This window comes from Amblyraja radiata, chromosome 8 (genome assembly GCF_010909765.2).
Source record: "Amblyraja radiata isolate CabotCenter1 chromosome 8, sAmbRad1.1.pri, whole genome shotgun sequence".
Lineage (NCBI taxonomy): Eukaryota > Metazoa > Chordata > Chondrichthyes > Rajiformes > Rajidae > Amblyraja > Amblyraja radiata.
The window spans coordinates 34,739,665-34,757,216 of NC_045963.1; the positions used below are offsets into that span (position 1 = coordinate 34,739,665).

Sequence of the window (17,552 nt, forward strand, 5' to 3'; positions counted from 1 at the left end):
ACACTGAGAATGTATGAACAGTTTTTGCACAGTTTTTGGTTCAGGCATACATTATTTATTCTGAATTTAGTTTATTTTTGAAATAAAACAAAAACAAATAAAACAACAATGTTGTAGGTATAGTTAAAATGAAGATTGCCCTGTGTTGTATATTTGCGCATTTTTATGAATACAACCAACAGAATCAAGTGTTTTGTTGTTATTTCTGCCAAATTGGAAGAATGAAATGCTTACATGCAGCAGCACAACAGAAATGTAAAGAAAGTACTCAGTATCTTAGTACTTAGACTAACGTCGGTAGTGGAGAAACTGCTAGAATCAGTTATTAAAGATGGGATAGCAGCACATTTGGAAAGTGGTGAAATCATTGGACAAAGTCAGCATGGATTTATGAAAGGTAAATCATGTCTGACGAAACTTATAGAATTTTTCGAGGATGTAACTAGTAGAGTGGATAAGGGAGAACCAGTGGATGTGTTATATCTGGACTTTCAGAAGGCTTTCGACAAGGTCCCACATAAGAGATTAGTATACAAACTTAAAGCACATGGTATTGGGGGTTCAGTATTGATGTGGATAGAGAACTGGCTGGCAGACAGGAAACAAAGAGTAGGAGTAAACGGGTCCTTTTCACAATGGCAGGCAATGACTAGTGGGGTACTGCAAGGCTCAGTGCTGGGACCCCAGCTATTTACGATATATATTAATGATCTGGATGAGGGAATTGAATGCAATATCTCCAAATTTGCGGATGACACAAAGCTGGGTGGCAGTGTTAGCTGTGAGGAGGATGCTAGGAGACTGCAAGGTGACTTGGATAGGCTGGGTGAGTGGGCAAATGTATGGCAGATGCAGTATCATGTGGATAAATGTGAGGTTATCCACTTTGGTGGCAAAAACAGGAAAGTAGACTATTATCTGAATGGTGGCCGATTAGGAAAGGGGGAGATGCAACGAGACCTGGGTGTCATGGTACACCAGTCATTGAAAGTAGGCATGCAGGTGCAGCAGGCAGTGAAGAAAGCGAATGGTATGTTAGCTTTCATTGCAAAATAATTTGAGTATAGGAGCAGGGAGGTTCTACTGCAGTTGTACAGGGTCTTGGTGAGACCACACCTGGAGTATTGCGTACAGTTTGGGTCTCCAAATCTGAGGAAGGACATTATTGCCATAGAGGGAGTACAGAGAAAGTTCACCAGACTGATTCCTGGGATGTCAGGACTTTCATATGAAGAAAGACTGGATAGACTCGGCATATACTCGCTAGAATTTAGGAGATTGAGGGGGGATCTTATAGAAACTTACAAAATTCTTAAGGGGTTGGACAGGCTAGATGCAGGAAGATTGTTCCCGATGTCCAGGACAAGGGGTCACAGCTTAAGGATAAGGGGGAAATCCTTTAAGACCGAGATGAGACATTTTTTTTCACACAGAGAGTGGTGAATCTCTGGAACTCTCTGCCACAGAGGGTAGTTGAGGCCAGTTCATTGGCTATATTTAAGAGGGAGTTAGATGTGGCCCTTGTGGCTAAAGGGATCAGGGGGTATGGAGAGAAGGCAGGTACAGGATACTGAGTTGGATGATCAGCCATGATCATATTGAATAGCGGTGCAGGCTCGAAGGGCCGAATGGCCTACTCCTGCACCTATTTTCTATGTTTCTATGTAAGTAGACACCATAATAAATTACAAAAAGTAGTTCAATAAAAACAAATAAACAATAGAGTGCAAAGACAAAAATAATGCTCCTCCCAATAAAGCATTTCATTGCGAAAAAGACTTAATGGCTGTCCCTCTTAGGCCCTTAAGTCTTATGTCGGCCACTAGGGGCGCCACATGATGGCAGCCTCTGCCTACAGTCTGTCTGTTTTTCTATTTTTTATTTTTAGTTTGTTTAAAAGTAAGATTTGGAGGATTTTTTTAGTATATCTATGTGGGGGAGGGGGGTAGGGTAAGGGGAAAACCGTTTCTCAGTCACTTCCTGGCGAGGATGTGACTATTCTCCGAGTCGCATCTTCGTGGTTTGCAGAGCTTCCAGCGCAGGCGGCGCTGACTTCAACATCGCGGAGTCCTGGGATCCCTTTGCCGAGGGCCGCCAGCGTGAATCTCCGCCCAGCTCGGCCTGTGGATTTCGGGAGCCGCGGTCTCCGGTAGGAAGTGGCCGATTCAGAACTCCAAGCCGCTGCGAGTGTTCTCCCGTTCCGACGTCGGAGTTCCATCACTGGTGAACGGGCCTGAACACCGGGCCGCCCATAGAGGCGACAGCGAGGGGTTCGGGAGCCCCCCGACCACGTGTGAACAACAGAGGACAACAGAGGATGGCTGAACTTTGGTGCCTTCCCTCACAATGGGAAACTTTGATTCCACTGGGTGGGGATGTCTATGTTAAAGACTATCGTGTTCTGTGCTCTTTTTTACTTGTATGGCGACCACAAATTTCGCTGTACCAATTGGTACATGTGACAATAAGTGTCTCTTGTCTTGCTACTTAGGCCATTTTTTAGGCGACTACAGGCGACTAGGCTGTCGCCACATCGTCGCTGGGGTGTCGCCTGTATGGTCGTGAGTAGTCTCCTCAGTCGCCCAAAGAGTCGTAGCGTCTTTCTGGTCGCCGCTGGATTTTCAACATGTTCAAAACATTTTGGCGACAGTGCGTTTGACGCCAATGAGCGTAGCATAACTTCTCCTGACGTAAGTGCTGTCGTAGGTTGTCGCCAGGTGACGTAGGTTGTCACCGGTGCTGACTTCGGTGAATTCCATTGGCGACTACCTACGTAAACCAGCGACAGGTACCGGCGTCAAGGGAAGTCAGGAAACGCTCCACGTGGTCAGGTGACTATAGTGTGTGGACATGGTGTATTTTTAAATGCCAATTTGCATTGAGCGTGAGACTCACGCATTTCACACAATTCTCATGCTCTCACGCTGATCACAGAATTTCTCACGCTCTGTCTTCAGTCCCTTGCACATTTACTCTTTGCGCTACATTGACAGCAAGCTTTACGACAGTGCAGTCTGTGGGGAAGCCCGTTGGTTGACGGCAGTGTGTCGCATCATGGTCCATGTGCAGCCGCCGACAACATGGCGGCGATAAAGCAGCCGGAGAGGGAACTAACCAGGTGAGAACCAGCTTTCACACAGACGCACACGGTGGCTTTTGTTATGGGGAGGGTGGTGCTGTTGCTTCAGCCTCCTTCTGCTTTTTTCAAACCTGCAACATTTGATGGGGTAATCTTATCCTCGTCACGCACAGTCAGTGGCTTATTGATTTTTAGTTATGTCACGCAGGGCTACTACAAAAACTTGCACTCCTGTCTTTGTTGCCACTGCAAACAAAAGCCCATGTTTTACCTTTCACTATATAGAAGTTTCCACCATGCAACATTTTGTTGGCATTATCCTGTTGATTATATTTTACGTGGAATGATAAGCATATAACCTCTGGAGCAAAGCAATCCTCTTGATTCACTAATGCATTACTTCAAACATCCACTCCTTCTCTATTTAATGCATCTGGAGTGCACCCTCATTAACATTCCCCTTAGCAACCTCTTGAGCTTTCAAAACAGCCCCAATTCTTCCACCAGCAAAACCCACAGCTTCCACCATTGAGGGATAAGGATGTTAGGTACATTGAGGCATGATTACCCTCAATGTCTTAAAATATCTTGAACATGTACATAGAATTGAGTGAATATCCCGGAGCTCCCTTCCCAACAATCTCCTTGAAGGTCAAGGTGATAAGCAGCAAATTCTGACCTGGACCCTAGAGGAGTGGAGAAACAGCTAATGCTATTCCTTTGTTTAAGAAGGAAAATACTGAGAATCCAGGGATTGTAGGCCAGTGTGCTACATGTGCCAGATGATAGGGAATCTATTGGAGAGGATTTTTTGGGATAGGAATCACTCCCATTTGGAAGAAAATTGGTAAATTAGGGATAGGCATCATGGCTTTGTACCTCGCAGGTCATGTCTTACTAACTTGAGTTGACTGGGGTTTTTGCAGAGGTGATATACATGATCATTGAGGGTATGGCAGTAAATGGTATCTATGTGGGGTTTAGGAAGAATTTGGTATAGTCACCCATGGTAGGCTGATCCAAAAGATTAAGATACACGGGATTTACAGGGACTTGGTCATATGGGTTCAGAATTGGCTTACTGATAAAAGACAGAGGGTTGAGGTGGTACAATGATTTCAGGGTGGAGATCTGAACAGTGAAGTTCCAAAGGGCTCTGTGCAGGGTTCTCTGTTGTTTGTGATATATATATAAATTACCAGGACGTAAATGTAGAAGGGGTGGGTTATAAGTTTGCAGATAACACCAAGATTGCTGGAGTCGCAGGTTGTGAGGAAGACTGGACAAACAAAAGGACAAAGGACATTTATTGTCACATACACCAATTGGTGTAGTGAAATATGTCTTGCCATGCAGCACACAGATAAAGATAAGACACAACATTAAAGAATTTAACAATAAACATAAAAATCATCCCCCCACAATGGTGCTCATTATGAGGGAAGGCACAAAGTCCAGTCCCCATCCCCTTGTCCACCCATAGTCGGGCCTATTGAAGCCTCCGCAGTTTCCGCTACGGGGGCTGATGTTACAGGCCCTTCTTCGCCGGGTGATGGTGCCTGTATACTTCTATTTGTTCATCGAATTTCATGAAATGTCTTAAGGAGTGATAGCTCAGCTCACTCCTGATTCCTCTGCAGTGAGAAGCTAAAAACTAGAATATCACCTGTTAAAAATCAGAAACTTGATAATGCAAATTATTGGAAAAATAATTAATGGTTATCGAGAAAAATTGGTTCATAAATAGGGCCATGTTATCAACAGTTTAAAAAAAGGTTAAACTAAATCTGGAATCAATGTTCAGTTCTTCTATTTTCAATTTTAATTTCTTGAATAATAATAATAATAATAATAATAATAATATTTTTTATTGTCATTGCACGTCAGTGCAACGAGATTTAGTATGCAGCTCCAACCGATGAAAAAGAAAAGTAAAATAAATAAATAAGCTGTGTATATCCACAAGATATAAAAGCACTTAGGACGCACAAAGCCATTTTGTCTACATTTTGTGGTTAGATTTTTAAAATATGTGTTACATCATGAATAAATGAATTATAATAGAAATTCTCTGCTTGGCCATTGACAGTTCAGTATGCAGTTCTACCTCAAGAGAGCAAGAGCACTTTTAAATTTCAATAAGCCACAGCCAGGTTTGCAGGATACGGGGGTGGGGGGGGGGGATAATATGTGTGACAACCCCTCCCCTGACTCCCCTGATCTCCTGCATTGGGTGTTTCCATATTCAATGTGGAAAAAGGGTTTTCACACTTTCAGCTCCTTCCTTGATTTTTCCACCCCCTCCCACCCACCTCGGGCCTGACTATATATACTTTAATCAGACTAGGGCCTTCCAATATAGTTTATTCACTGTAGAGCCTACAATTATTTTTTTGTAGCATGTGCAGACTAAATTTCATATTTCATGAGCAACGAAAAGTTAAGTATCAATTGGAATTAACAAGTTAAATTTTATGATTCTGCAATTAATTTTTTTTTCACAAATTCTTGCAGTATTTGCTCATACAAATTAATAATGGTGAATATTTTGATACTATGAAATAACTACTGTTTGTTTTATAAAGCATAATTCACCCTCACAATGCTAAAACAAAGTAAACAATGAAAAACAATGAAAACAACAAATACATTAATTGGAATAAAACAAATTCTAGCATGAAGCCTGAGATACATTCTAAAGCTTTTAAATATTACTTTAACCAGCACAGCAAGAGGAGCAGGACCACTGCCCGCTCCACTGCAGGCTCCATCCCAACAGCAACTGAGGTAGAGGAGAGAAAGGCAAGTCAGCAGGAGCTAATCAAGGCGGTAAGTACTTTTGGGGGAATTTTTTGGCAGATTTCTCTTCTCATCCATCCATCCATCTTTTTTTCCAAATTTACTTACCTGTATCATACTCATTTATTTTTCGGCTCATGCAACAGGCAACAGAGGCCAGGGAGGCCAGACAGGCCATGACACAGCCCCAGACACCACATAATAATAATAATAATAAATTTTATTTATGGGTGCCTTTCAAAAGTCTCAAGGACACCTTACAGAAATTAACAAGAGTAAAAAACATATAATCGGAGTAAAATAAATAATAAAGACATCAACATGAGAGGCATGTTGACACCTTCCAGGGATTCTTAAAAACTGTGCTGCTCAAGATACCAGAGAACGTGTGGTTCAACTATACCATGGCTTCTCACAGATGGTAAATATTTTGTCATTTTTGTGGAATTTTGGGAAAATTTGATTTTCATATTTGACCTTAGAATTTATGTTTTTGTACGAAATATTCACAAAGAATTCATGTGTGTTGCAGTCTCGGCAGCAGATGGGACACATGGGACAGCAACAGATGGGACAGCCACAGATGGGACTACCACAACAGATGCCACTAATGGGACCACCACATCAGCAGGCTCACCAGGTATCTAAATTGATAATACATTTTGTGAATTGAACTTAAAATTCTTTGTCACACACAGCTTGTGAAAAGTTTTAATTTATTTGCCTTCTACTTAATATTGATATGTTTCTGTGTTGCAGCCACAGTCTCTGATGGGACCACCACAGATGCCAGCACCAATGTTGTCATGCTCACCGATGGCCACCTCACCCATGGGCAAGTCACCCAGTTCCACAGGACAGCAGCAGCCCTACTCACAGCCACAGTACTCACAGAAACAGCACAGAAACAGCAGTGGCAGCCCAAATCAACACCATCACAGCAGGTAGCCACTACTTCAACATACACTGCCTTGCAGCCTGCAAAATCGAGTAGCTACTCTGCACTCTCAGCTGCATTCACAGACTACCCCAGCCTTGACACACCACGACCTGCACCAGTAACACCAGGGGGTACCCACAGAACAGAGACCCAGGACACAAGTGGGGACTTGAGTTTGAGTTTTACAGGATTAATGGACACAGATCATCCATCAGTGTAATGTGTCCATAAATTATGTTAAGTCTTGTATGTTTTTGTACTTGTATTATGTTAGAAGTTTAAAGTTTGAAGTTTATTGAAACTCAACGAGCAACCTTCCTTGGGTTGATGATTCTTTATAGATTTATTGTAGATAATTTCAAATTTTATGTGATTATAATAATTTTGTATGCACTGTTGTATGTTCTCATCAACCTTTTTTTGTTGTTAAAACTTTTGTTTGTTTCAATATCAATAAAGTAAATGTTTGACATTTTAATGTCAAATTGATGTACGGAGATATTATAATTCAGAGTAATCTCATGGCATCACTTTCAAATATTTTAATTTCATATATTTTGATCAATAAAACAAACACTGCATTGAAAAGCAAACTACTTTCATATATTTGGATCAATAAAACAAACACAAACACAAGCATTGTACTGCATTGAAAAGCAATCTATTTTCATATATTTTGATCAATAAAGCAAACAAACACCAAGCAGTGCACTGCATTGAAAAGTAAACTCCTTTGGGAGGATGTGGGTGTCCCTGAAAAGCGACTTATCTTGTGATCTGTAGCCTCTCGTCCCCAAGTGGTGGACTTCTGTTGGTGGTGTGGGCTGTTTGCTGCTGGTCTTCAGATCATGTCGTTCTGCCATGGTACACTGCCTAGTTCAGAGTTGTAGTAATTGCAGAGATGGTCTCTCTGGTCCTCGGCTCTCTTGGTCGGGGTGTTTTCTGGCAATATCTCCAGTCCCACTATCGGTGCAGCCTGTCCTCCAGTTCTCCATGAGCCTGGTGTGATGTTGCCTGTTTGGTTGTCCACTTGGTCACCCTCCTCCATGACTGCTGCTGCACTTCTGGTACGGATCAGGTTGTGGAGGACACATGCTGCGTAGACAATGGTCTCCACATTCTTGGGATCCTGCTCCATCGTATTCAGCAAACATCTGAATCTGCTGGCGAGGATGCCAAAGGCGTTTTCCACGACCCTCCTAGCCCTGGACAGCCTGTAGTTGAAGATCCTCTGCTCCCTTGACATCTGCCTGTGAGGGTATGGCTTCATTATCCATGACCTGTGTGGGAAGGCATCATCAGCAACCAGTGTGTAGGGGATGTCAGGGTTGGCTTCTCCTGGCAGAGGTTCTGGATCAGGAAAGCCTGCTCTTCCTTCTTCCAGTGCTTGCCCAAGGGAGGTCTCTTTCCAGATCCCACCATCTGCGACACTGCCAGGTGTGCCCACATCCACAAACAGGAAGTTGTAGTTTGCATCCACCACAGCTAGGAGTACGATGGAATGGAACTTCTTGTAGTTGAAGTAAAGAGAACCTTTCTTGGGTGCACATCTGATGGCCACATGCTTGCCGCCCACTGCCCCACATGTGTGCTGTAAATTCCATCTGGTAACAAAGCTCTGCTCCACTCTCTTCCACTCATCTGGTGTACTAGGGCAGTCCATGACTTCATCTTGATACGCATTGATGATGGCCTCACAGGTCTCTCGGACAACCTTGCTGATGGTGTTGTGGGCCACAAGAAAGCTGTAGGAGAGACTCTTGTAGGAGTCTCCCGATGCCAGGTAGCGGAGGGTGATGGCTAGGCGCAGGCCTGGATCCAATGGCTTCCTCATGAAGGTCTCCTTTTTCTCCAGGAGAGGGAACACCCGTGTCTTCAATTCCTGAAACAGCTCAGGGGGGAGCCTAGTGAAGTTTCTGAAGGCAGCCTCATCTTCTTGCTGGAGCTCAGTCATCAGGTTGTCATACTGGGCCAACCTGGGTCTCTTCAGGGACAAGGGCTTCAACCACACAGATCTCTTCTTGGGCTTCTTCTTCCCCGTTCCTCTTGTCCTTCTGTCTTGCTGATCTTTAAGGATGAGGGCTGCTGCAAGCAACAGGGCTTCTTCTTCTTGTGAGAGCAAAGCCCTCTGATGTTGCTCCATGGTCGTCATGATGCAGAATGATTGGAAACCAGGGGGCACTAGGACCCAGCGGCCGACCCTGGTGCTTTCAGCCAATGAGGAGGCTGCATCGCGGGGCGGAAGCGCGTCTCGTGTATTGACGGAAGTGCGTCGCGTGTATTGACGGAAGTGAGTGAGCGGAGAGGATGGTGTGTGAGAAATGTGAGTTTCCGGTAACCGGGCCCGTTCCGGCCCAGCACAGCCCGGGGCCCAACACAACACAACACAACACAGCCCAGCACAGCCCAGCCCACGGTAACCGAGTGTGGGCTGGGAGACGGTCCAGCCCAGCACAACCCGGCGCAACACAGCCCGGCCCGGGGTCTGGTAACCGAGACTGTGGGCTGGGAGACGGTCCCGTCCCGTCCAGTCCAGACCGGCCCAGCGGCGTGTCCACTAACCGAGGGTCGGGACCCAGCCCGGAGACCGAAGCCCGGGCCTCCCGTCCAGCTTGTCCCTTGTCCCCCCCCCCCCCCCCCCCCCAGGGGCCGGCGCGTCCTCTGCCTCTGTCAAACTACAGCTGCTCTGAAATTAAAACTGAACAAGAAATGCTGACAAAGACACAAAGTGCTGGAACAACTCAGCGGGTCAGGCAGCAGCTCTGACAATAAAATCTCTTGAATCTTGAGCTCTGGTGAACACGGGTATGCGATGTTTAGAGTAAGGATTCGTCAGACTGAGTAGTTAGCACCATATATGTTTGCTATAGGATCCTTGCTATAGGATCTTTGGTTAGCACATCTTCCCTAGAAATCCTTTATAAGCTCCACCCTTCCTGAGGTCACCTGTTACTGGCCCTGCTTTGTTTTGGCCTTTTCTTACCTGCAGTTCCACCCACCTCCAAATGTTTTAAGTCTGAAAAATGGTTCCAACCAGAAATGTCACCTATTCCCTTTCTCCAGAGATGCTGCCTGACCTGCTGAGTTACTTCAAGTTCAAGTGAGTTTATTGTCATGTGTCCATGTATAGGACAATGAAATTCTTGCTTTGCTTAAGCACACAGAAAATAGTAGGCATTTACTACAAAACAGATAAATGTGTCCATATACCATGATATAAATATATACACACATGAATAAATAAACTGGTAAAGTCCAGCTTTGTTGTGTCTATCTTCAGTGTAAACCTAGAGGCATTCAAGGGTGCGGGCAGTGGAACTGATAGGATGACTTGAGGATACAGGTGAGGGGTTGATTGGAAGATGGATGAACAAGGACGAGATGATAAAGTAGAGAAAAGGGTGTCAGATGAGGAGTGAAATGTGAAGCTGGAGGGAGGGTTATGTTTGAAAAAGGTGGAAGGGACAGGATAATGGGAGAAATGGGTGTGCACTGGGTGTAGGGGCACAGTAAAGAGGGAGGGGGGAGAAGAGCTGTTACAATTTGAGAATTCAATGTTCAAACTGTTGTGTTGAAAGCTACCCAAGTGGAATATGAGTGTTGGTCCTCCAGTTTGCATATGGCCTACTTTAATACAAAGGGCAATTAAAATGGTTATCATCTGGGAGATCTAGAATGCCATGATGAACCTTGCTCTCTTTATCTGACACCTTTTTGTCTCCAGCCTTTGTGTTTTATGGAAGATACTGGCATTAGCAGTTCCCTTTGTCTCTGTGGAAAAGAAACAGTGTTAACATTTCAGGTCAAAGACCCTTCATCACCTCTTGGGAAGAGAGAAAGCAAATTAGTTTTAAAAGTACTGGAGTAATTCAGCGGGCCAGGCAGCATATCTGGAGAACATGGATAGGTGACATTTCAAGTCAAGATCTTCCCTCAGATTGATAGGGGGGGGGGGGGGGGGGGGGGGGGGGGGGTGCAGAGATGGATAGAACAGAGGAAATATTTCTGATTGGGTGGAACCAAGGTTACCACTGTGATTTTGATGTTTACTGGATCTGTGGAGAGTTTTTCTAGAGGAAACTTGACAGGCATTTCCAGCATTCTGCTTTTAATTATAGGTTTTAACAGCAGCTCTGACCTGTATTTCACTGCTTTAATGGATCCCTTAGTATTCCTTTTCTCCATCCTCATTGAACTGTTAATCAGATAGTTTTATAAGCAAATATGATGCCTTCTACCCTCATCAGAAAACTCAATCCTATCTTATTAATACTTCCCAAAATTGCTTCACCTTCAGTCACTGATTTCTCATGAATTATTGATATTTGTTTACTTTTTAATCCCACAAGAGCTTGTATTTTGTTTTAAAAACTTCAATTCTGGGGACAGAAAGTGTCTTCCAACATCAGAAACAAATTATCAATTACTTCTGCTTTATTGATGATTTTATTTGTTTCTGTATTTCTATCCTTGTAGGTGAAAACAAGTTGGGAAGGGTTATTACTCCAGACACCTGGAAAGATGGATCAAGGAACACAATGGGTATGAAATTAATTTACTGCATGGCTCCATGTGGAATTTAAATGCTTGTGCTACTCTACTGGCTTTTTAATCAAAGTTGTAATTTTATTTATTCAGAAAGTGGTGGCCGTAAGATCAATGAAAACAAAGCTTTGACTTCCAAAAAGGCAAGGTTAGTATAAAGCAGGCACGTACCGTCAAGGTAGGCAAGGTAGGCAGTGCCTGCCCTGACTAAAATTATAAAAAGGTTTTAGCACTCCCATTGTGGTCCTAGGTGAGCAGTATTTGTTTCAGACTTCTCCCATGTAGATAGTTATACATCCAGTCTTGGAGTATAGATGTTTGTTTTACAGTGGGAACTAAGAGGTAAAATTGGGAATGAGAAGCATGCCAGAATTATGGAATTTCAGCAATTTTCTATTTGATCGATAACCCTGGAATAACATTTAAATGAAATCTTTTGACTTGCATTATTTGAACAATGGATTTATTGTTTTAAACCAAAGTTTGAAAAAATGTATATGCTATGTTATAATCACTGAAGAGAATCTCTGGAATATTGCTGAAAATAATTTTGAAAATCAACACTAGACAATAGAAATACCTTGAGGGGTCCCTTTAACTCCCCCCTTGAATCCATTCAAGGACCCAAGCAGTCGTTCCAGGTGCGACAGAGGTTCACCTGCACCCCCTCCAACCTCATCTATTGCATCCGCTGCTCTAGATGTCAGCTGATCTACATCGGTGAGACCAAGCGTAGGCTTGGTGATCGCTTCGCCGAACACCTCCGCTTGGTTCGCGATAACCAACCTGATCTCACGGTGGCTCAGCACTTCAACTCCCCCTCACATTCCGAATCCGACCTTGCTGTCCTGGGCCTCCTCCACGTCCAGAGTGAGGCCCACCGTAAATTGGAGGAGCAGCACCTCATATTTCGCTTGGGCAGTTTGTACCCCAGCGGTATGAACATTGACTTCTCTAATTTCATGTAGTCCTTACTGTCTCCTCCCCTTCTCAGCTCTCCCTCAGCCCTCTGGCTCCTCTCTTCCTTTCTTCTTCCCGGGGTAACTTTTAAGTGAATCTCTAGTTCCCCATTGAAATGGATTTATAACCAATTCGGCCCACCTAATGCAAATAGTGTTCCCTAATTCATCAGTCATGTTATATCCAATTCGTATTATAGCAACGTGCAGTATAGCAAAATTACCCATACCTTTTTGTTGTCCATCCACTGTTCATGTCATTCACAAATCCCATGTATCATTATAATCTTGCACCTTTGCAATTGCAAATGTTGGACTCCCCATTAATGCCAGTGATCCCTTGGATGTACTGATCTGTGAACCTGGAAGTTGGATGTTTCTGTGTCTTTATCTTAAGACTGAGGCCAGAGTTAAGCAAGCTCGGAGATCTCAAATTGTACATGACTAGATGAATTATAGCAATGAGAAGGTATGATGCCACAAATAGATTTAAAAAGAAGAATGAGATATTTTAAATGGAGTAGTTGTCCAGATCAGTTGTCCTATTACAGATCAACAATGGGGTGAATTTAAGTTTGCACTGGGATTCCAGAAAAACTGCAACTTGATTTGCCAGTCCTGTATTTTTCAACTTGATATTTCTATGTCCATTTAAAAAAAAATCATTTAGTAAAGTTCTCTGAAGGAAACAAAGCGATACATTTGCTTTTGTAAAATAAAACAAGAACACAATTAATATCTCGTGCCTGGACTCTGAATGCCCTGTTCAGTCTTTCTCCTTCCACAAATGCTGTCTGACTGGGTGTTTCCAGTATTTTCTGTTTATCTTTTCCAGTTTTCCTTCTTGTGCTGTTGAATTTACCTGTGTTTTCTTCATGCACAATATTACCTCATTTCATTCAGTTTATTTAATTTTGAATTGTTATGCTCCCTTGGTTTTACTTTTTTTAAACTTGCTTAACCTTTTCCCAAACTTGTTTAGTTCAAATGTAGTTTTATACTTTAAGGACAATCTTAAATTTGATCACCTTGCCAGTTGCCAAGATCAGCCCTTTATCCCTACTAGTCTTGCCCTTTAAATGAATATATATGTTCACAATTTATATAAATGATTTGGAGGAGGGAACCAAGTGTAATATATCAAAATTTGCGGACGATACAAAAATGGGAGGAAAAGTTGGGGATGAGGAGGATAGGAAGAGTCTGCAAATGGATATAGATAAGCTAGGTGAGTGGGCAACAACTTGGCAGATGAAATTTAATACTAATAAATGTGAAGTCATTCACTTTGGGAAAAAAAATGATAGGGCAAGTTATTTTCTAAATGAGGAGGAGCTGCGTTGTAATGCAACGCAAAGGGATCTAGGGGTATTAGTACATGAATCACTAAAGGTCAGTATGCAGGTGCAGCAAGCAATCAGGAAGGCCAATGGAGTTTTGGCCTTTATTGCTAGGGGGATTGAGTATAAAAACACGGAGGTCTTGCTGCAGCTGTACACAGTATTAGTGAGACCACATTTGGAATACTGTGTACAGTTCTGGGGTCCATACTTAAGGAAGGATGTACTAGCCCTGGAGGCAGTGCAGCGAAGGTTTACAAGATTAATTCCTGCAATGAGGGGATTGACATATGAGGAAAGGTTAAGTAAGCTGGAGCTCTACTCTTTGGAGTTTAGGAGAATGAGAGGCGATCTCATTGAAACATATAAGATCGTGAGGGGCCTTGATCGGGTGGATGCACCGAGGATGTTCCCAATGATCGGGGAAACTAGAACTAGGGGACATAGTTGCAGAATAAGGGGGGGCTCTTTTAAAACTGAGATGAGGAAGAACTTCTTCACCAAGAGGGTGGTTAATTTATGGAATTCACTGCCCCAGGGAGCAGTGGAAGCAGAAACGTTAAATATATTTAAGTCTAGAATAGATGGTTTTTTAGCTGCCGAGGGGATAAGGGGCTACGGGGAGAGGGCAGGGATATGGACCTAGGTATGGTTAGTATAGTAAGACCTGAGTGATCTCCTGGACAAGTGTCGATCGCCTGGATTGGGGTCGGAGAGGAATTTCCCGGATTTTCTTTCCCGAATTGGACCTGGGTTTTTATCCGGTTTTTTGCCTCCCCCAGGAGATCACGCGGTTCTTGGGGTGGAGAGGGGTGATAGCGGTATGAAGGGGAGGGTAGTGTCTTGTGTTCTGTGTCTTGTGTCTACTGTTTGTGGGTAAGTGTGTCTGTTTAGTGTTCAGCCATGAGCGAATGGCGGTGCGGGCTCGACGGACCTGGTGGTCTACTCTCGCACCTACTTTCTATGTTTCTATGTTTCTATAACTGTTCTGTGCTATGAAGTATCTTTTGGAATGTTTTTGACCATCTTTCATTCATTCCACTCATCTCTCCCACTACAGTTTCTTCAGCTCCTTTGTAATCTTAGAATCTTATAAAGGATTTAAAGTTTTGTTGTCAGAAGTTGTTGAATTAAAAAATATAGAATTCCTTTTTCTTTAGGTTTGATCCATATGGAAAGAGCAGATTTTCAGTGTGTCGTATCTGTAAAAGTGCAGTTCATCAGGCTGGTTCCAATTATTGTCAAGGCTGTGCATACAAAAAAGGTATGGGTTGGTTGTCTTGATTTATTTTATTATTTTGATCTGCCAACATGTTCATTTTCAGGAATATTCAAATTTAATTTCATCAAGCATAAGATCATGCTGAAAACATTAGTGCTCTCAGTTGAGCCGAACATGATATTTACACTAATTTTAGAAAACATGAAATTAAATTATCTTTTACTTGTTTTTAGATACAATTCATTCTGCTGTTTACATGTAAAATATTTCACAGTCTTTCTGTAATGTTTTCCAGCTCATTCATTTTTGTTCACAACTAAAGGTTAACATAAATAAGCTACATGTTATATAATTTAAAACTATGTTTAAATTGATCCCTGTAAATGCTGCATTAAGATCAAAGCTATAAAATAATGTTTGGTCCATACTTTGGAGGAATAATTAGTACTGTTTTCTATTTCCAGTGGAAAATCAAAATTTAAGAATGCTAACCTGCCTATTATACTTAATTAAATGTCTATGCCATTTTCTGTTCTTCTTTCACCGTTGTATCATTCGCAATATTTTTGTATTTTTGATTAAATTTACTATCTAGGTCAACAGAATGATCAAATGTTTATTTTTCTCTTGTTGCAGGCATCTGTGCAATGTGTGGTAAAAAAATATTGGATACCAAGAACTACAAGCAAACATCTGTATAACTGAAGTATAAACTATGCTCGGGTGTTCTGGATATCGTTGAATAATTTGAAAAATGTGCTATAGCAACATTAACAACTTATGCTCTTGTACCTGAAAGATAAAATATATGTATATAACTAGAGCAGAAAAAGAAAAGCAAACAACATCAGATCTAAATATAGTTGTTTATTAGCATCTATTAGTGGATGCATTTTAAATGTAAAATATTCCTTGAATTGTCGTGGCTTTTGACTTGACAGTGGTATTGGCAGTGTCCAAGTGAAATGGAGACTTGATTACCTCAGCTGTATGTTGAAGCTTATAATACTTGATGGCTTATGTCCACCTTCCGTATCCTGCAAGGCTCTAAATGAGTGTTCCTGTGGTTGTCAATACTTCAATTAGAAGAGCTGTAGAAAGTGCAGTTTTGTTTTAGTGAAGTCACAAATGATGGAACTTGCTTTGCTGTAAGACTAGCTTTACTGAAACATTGGCTATTTTATGAAATAATAAATTAATAAATAATAAATGGTGGTTTCCTTTTTGGCTTTGGTCTCCTAGTTTGGGAAATGAGAATATTTATCAAGAATTCTGTAATTTGAATTTTTTATCATTACCGAGGCTGAATTGTTGAGTTACAGAATTCCTAAATAATTTTGGAAAGTTTAATTTTTCTCAATGGTATGTAACGGACTCTTGATTATCCGTTTTGAGAAATAAAGTAACTTTTGGATCCCAAGACCCCTTTGTATTCCTGGTCTCTGGCATGTTAATACTATGCTTAATACTGATCGTCTTCAGTGCTCAAATTGTTAAGCCCACCTGAAGCTTCTTCATTGCCATGAAATAACATTCTGCTCATTTCAGTCCACCTCCTATCTACTGCCACAGTGCTCTAGTGCACTAACCTCTACTTGGATAGTTTTAAGAAAGCATACGAGTTAATTATTTTCCCCTTCATATATTGTTACAGAATACCCCTTTAATACTCCTCTGGGTAGGAGCACCTCTCATTCATACTTTTGGGCACCAAGAGCCATCTATTTTGCAGAAAATATTTACCAGGGTTGCCACAAGATGGCAGTATATTCATTATAATGGTAACTTTAGCAGCATCTATTCTACATAGACACAAAAATCTGGAGTAAGGGGCCTGTCCCACTTTCACAACCTAATTCTCGACCTCTGCCAAGTTTGCCCTTGATTCATACCCGCAGCAGGTCATAGGAGGTTGTATGTAGGTCGTAGCAGGTCATGATGCTAGTCGTAGGTACTCGTGGCATCAAGTAGGTCGCGGCGTTTTTTCTAGCCTGATGAAAAATGTCCATTAGTAAAAAAGGTTGTGAATTAGATCGTGAAAGTGGGACAGGCCCTTTACTCAGTGGGACATGCAGCATCTCTGGAGAAAAGGAATGGGTGACATTTTGGGTCGAGACCCTTCAGACCCGACCTGAAACGTCACCCATTCCTTCTCTCCAGTGGTGCTGCCTGTCCCGCTGAGTTACTCCAGCTTTTTGTGTCTATGGTTTAAACCAGCATCTGCAGTTCCTTCTTATGCATTTTTTCTATGTAATTCATCTTCACAAATATTTGTAACTTAGCGGGTCAGGTAGCATCTCTGGAGAACACGGACAAAACCGAGCAGGCAAGGTCATGTCCCTCCCCTCTTCTAGCTTTCACTCCCACTACCCTATCCCCAACTCCGCCTACAAAAAGCCCCCCTGACTCTCAGTCTGAAGAACGATCCTGATTCAACATCACCTATCCATGTTCTCCAGAGATGCTGCCTCACCCACTGAGTTACTCCAGCACTTTGAGTTTTGTTTTTGTGAGGCAGTATCTGCAGTTCCTAGTTTCTACACTCCATGCTGCAGATTATGGTTTATTACTGCTGGGCTTAGAATTGCAAATGCAGCTGCATTGTGATATTTCTGCTCTAGCATCTGCAAATCGATGGATTTCTGCCCACCCATTCACCCTGATATGT

The 17,552-nt window shown here is 42.4% G+C and overlaps 2 protein-coding genes across 2 annotated transcripts; both read left to right on the plus strand.

The window, feature by feature from the left end:
* The first annotated feature begins 3,080 nt into the window (after positions 1–3,080).
* On the plus strand, positions 3,081–7,360 carry LOC116976484 (cell wall protein SED1-like). The gene is made up of 3 exons (XM_033026378.1): positions 3,081–3,118; positions 6,361–6,518; positions 6,638–7,360. The coding sequence occupies exons 1-3, from the start codon at positions 3,081–3,083 to the stop codon at positions 7,036–7,038; spliced, it is 597 nt and encodes a 198-aa protein (XP_032882269.1). The 3' UTR covers positions 7,039–7,360.
* Positions 7,361–9,069: 1,709 nt separating this feature from the next.
* cript (CXXC repeat containing interactor of PDZ3 domain) lies at positions 9,070–16,304 on the plus strand. The gene is made up of 5 exons (XM_033025538.1): positions 9,070–9,141; positions 11,295–11,360; positions 11,457–11,511; positions 14,823–14,926; positions 15,521–16,304. Exons 1-5 carry the CDS (start codon positions 9,126–9,128, stop codon positions 15,583–15,585), a joined length of 306 nt encoding a protein of 101 aa, XP_032881429.1. The 5' UTR covers positions 9,070–9,125; the 3' UTR covers positions 15,586–16,304.
* The last annotated feature ends 1,248 nt before the right edge of the window (positions 16,305–17,552 follow it).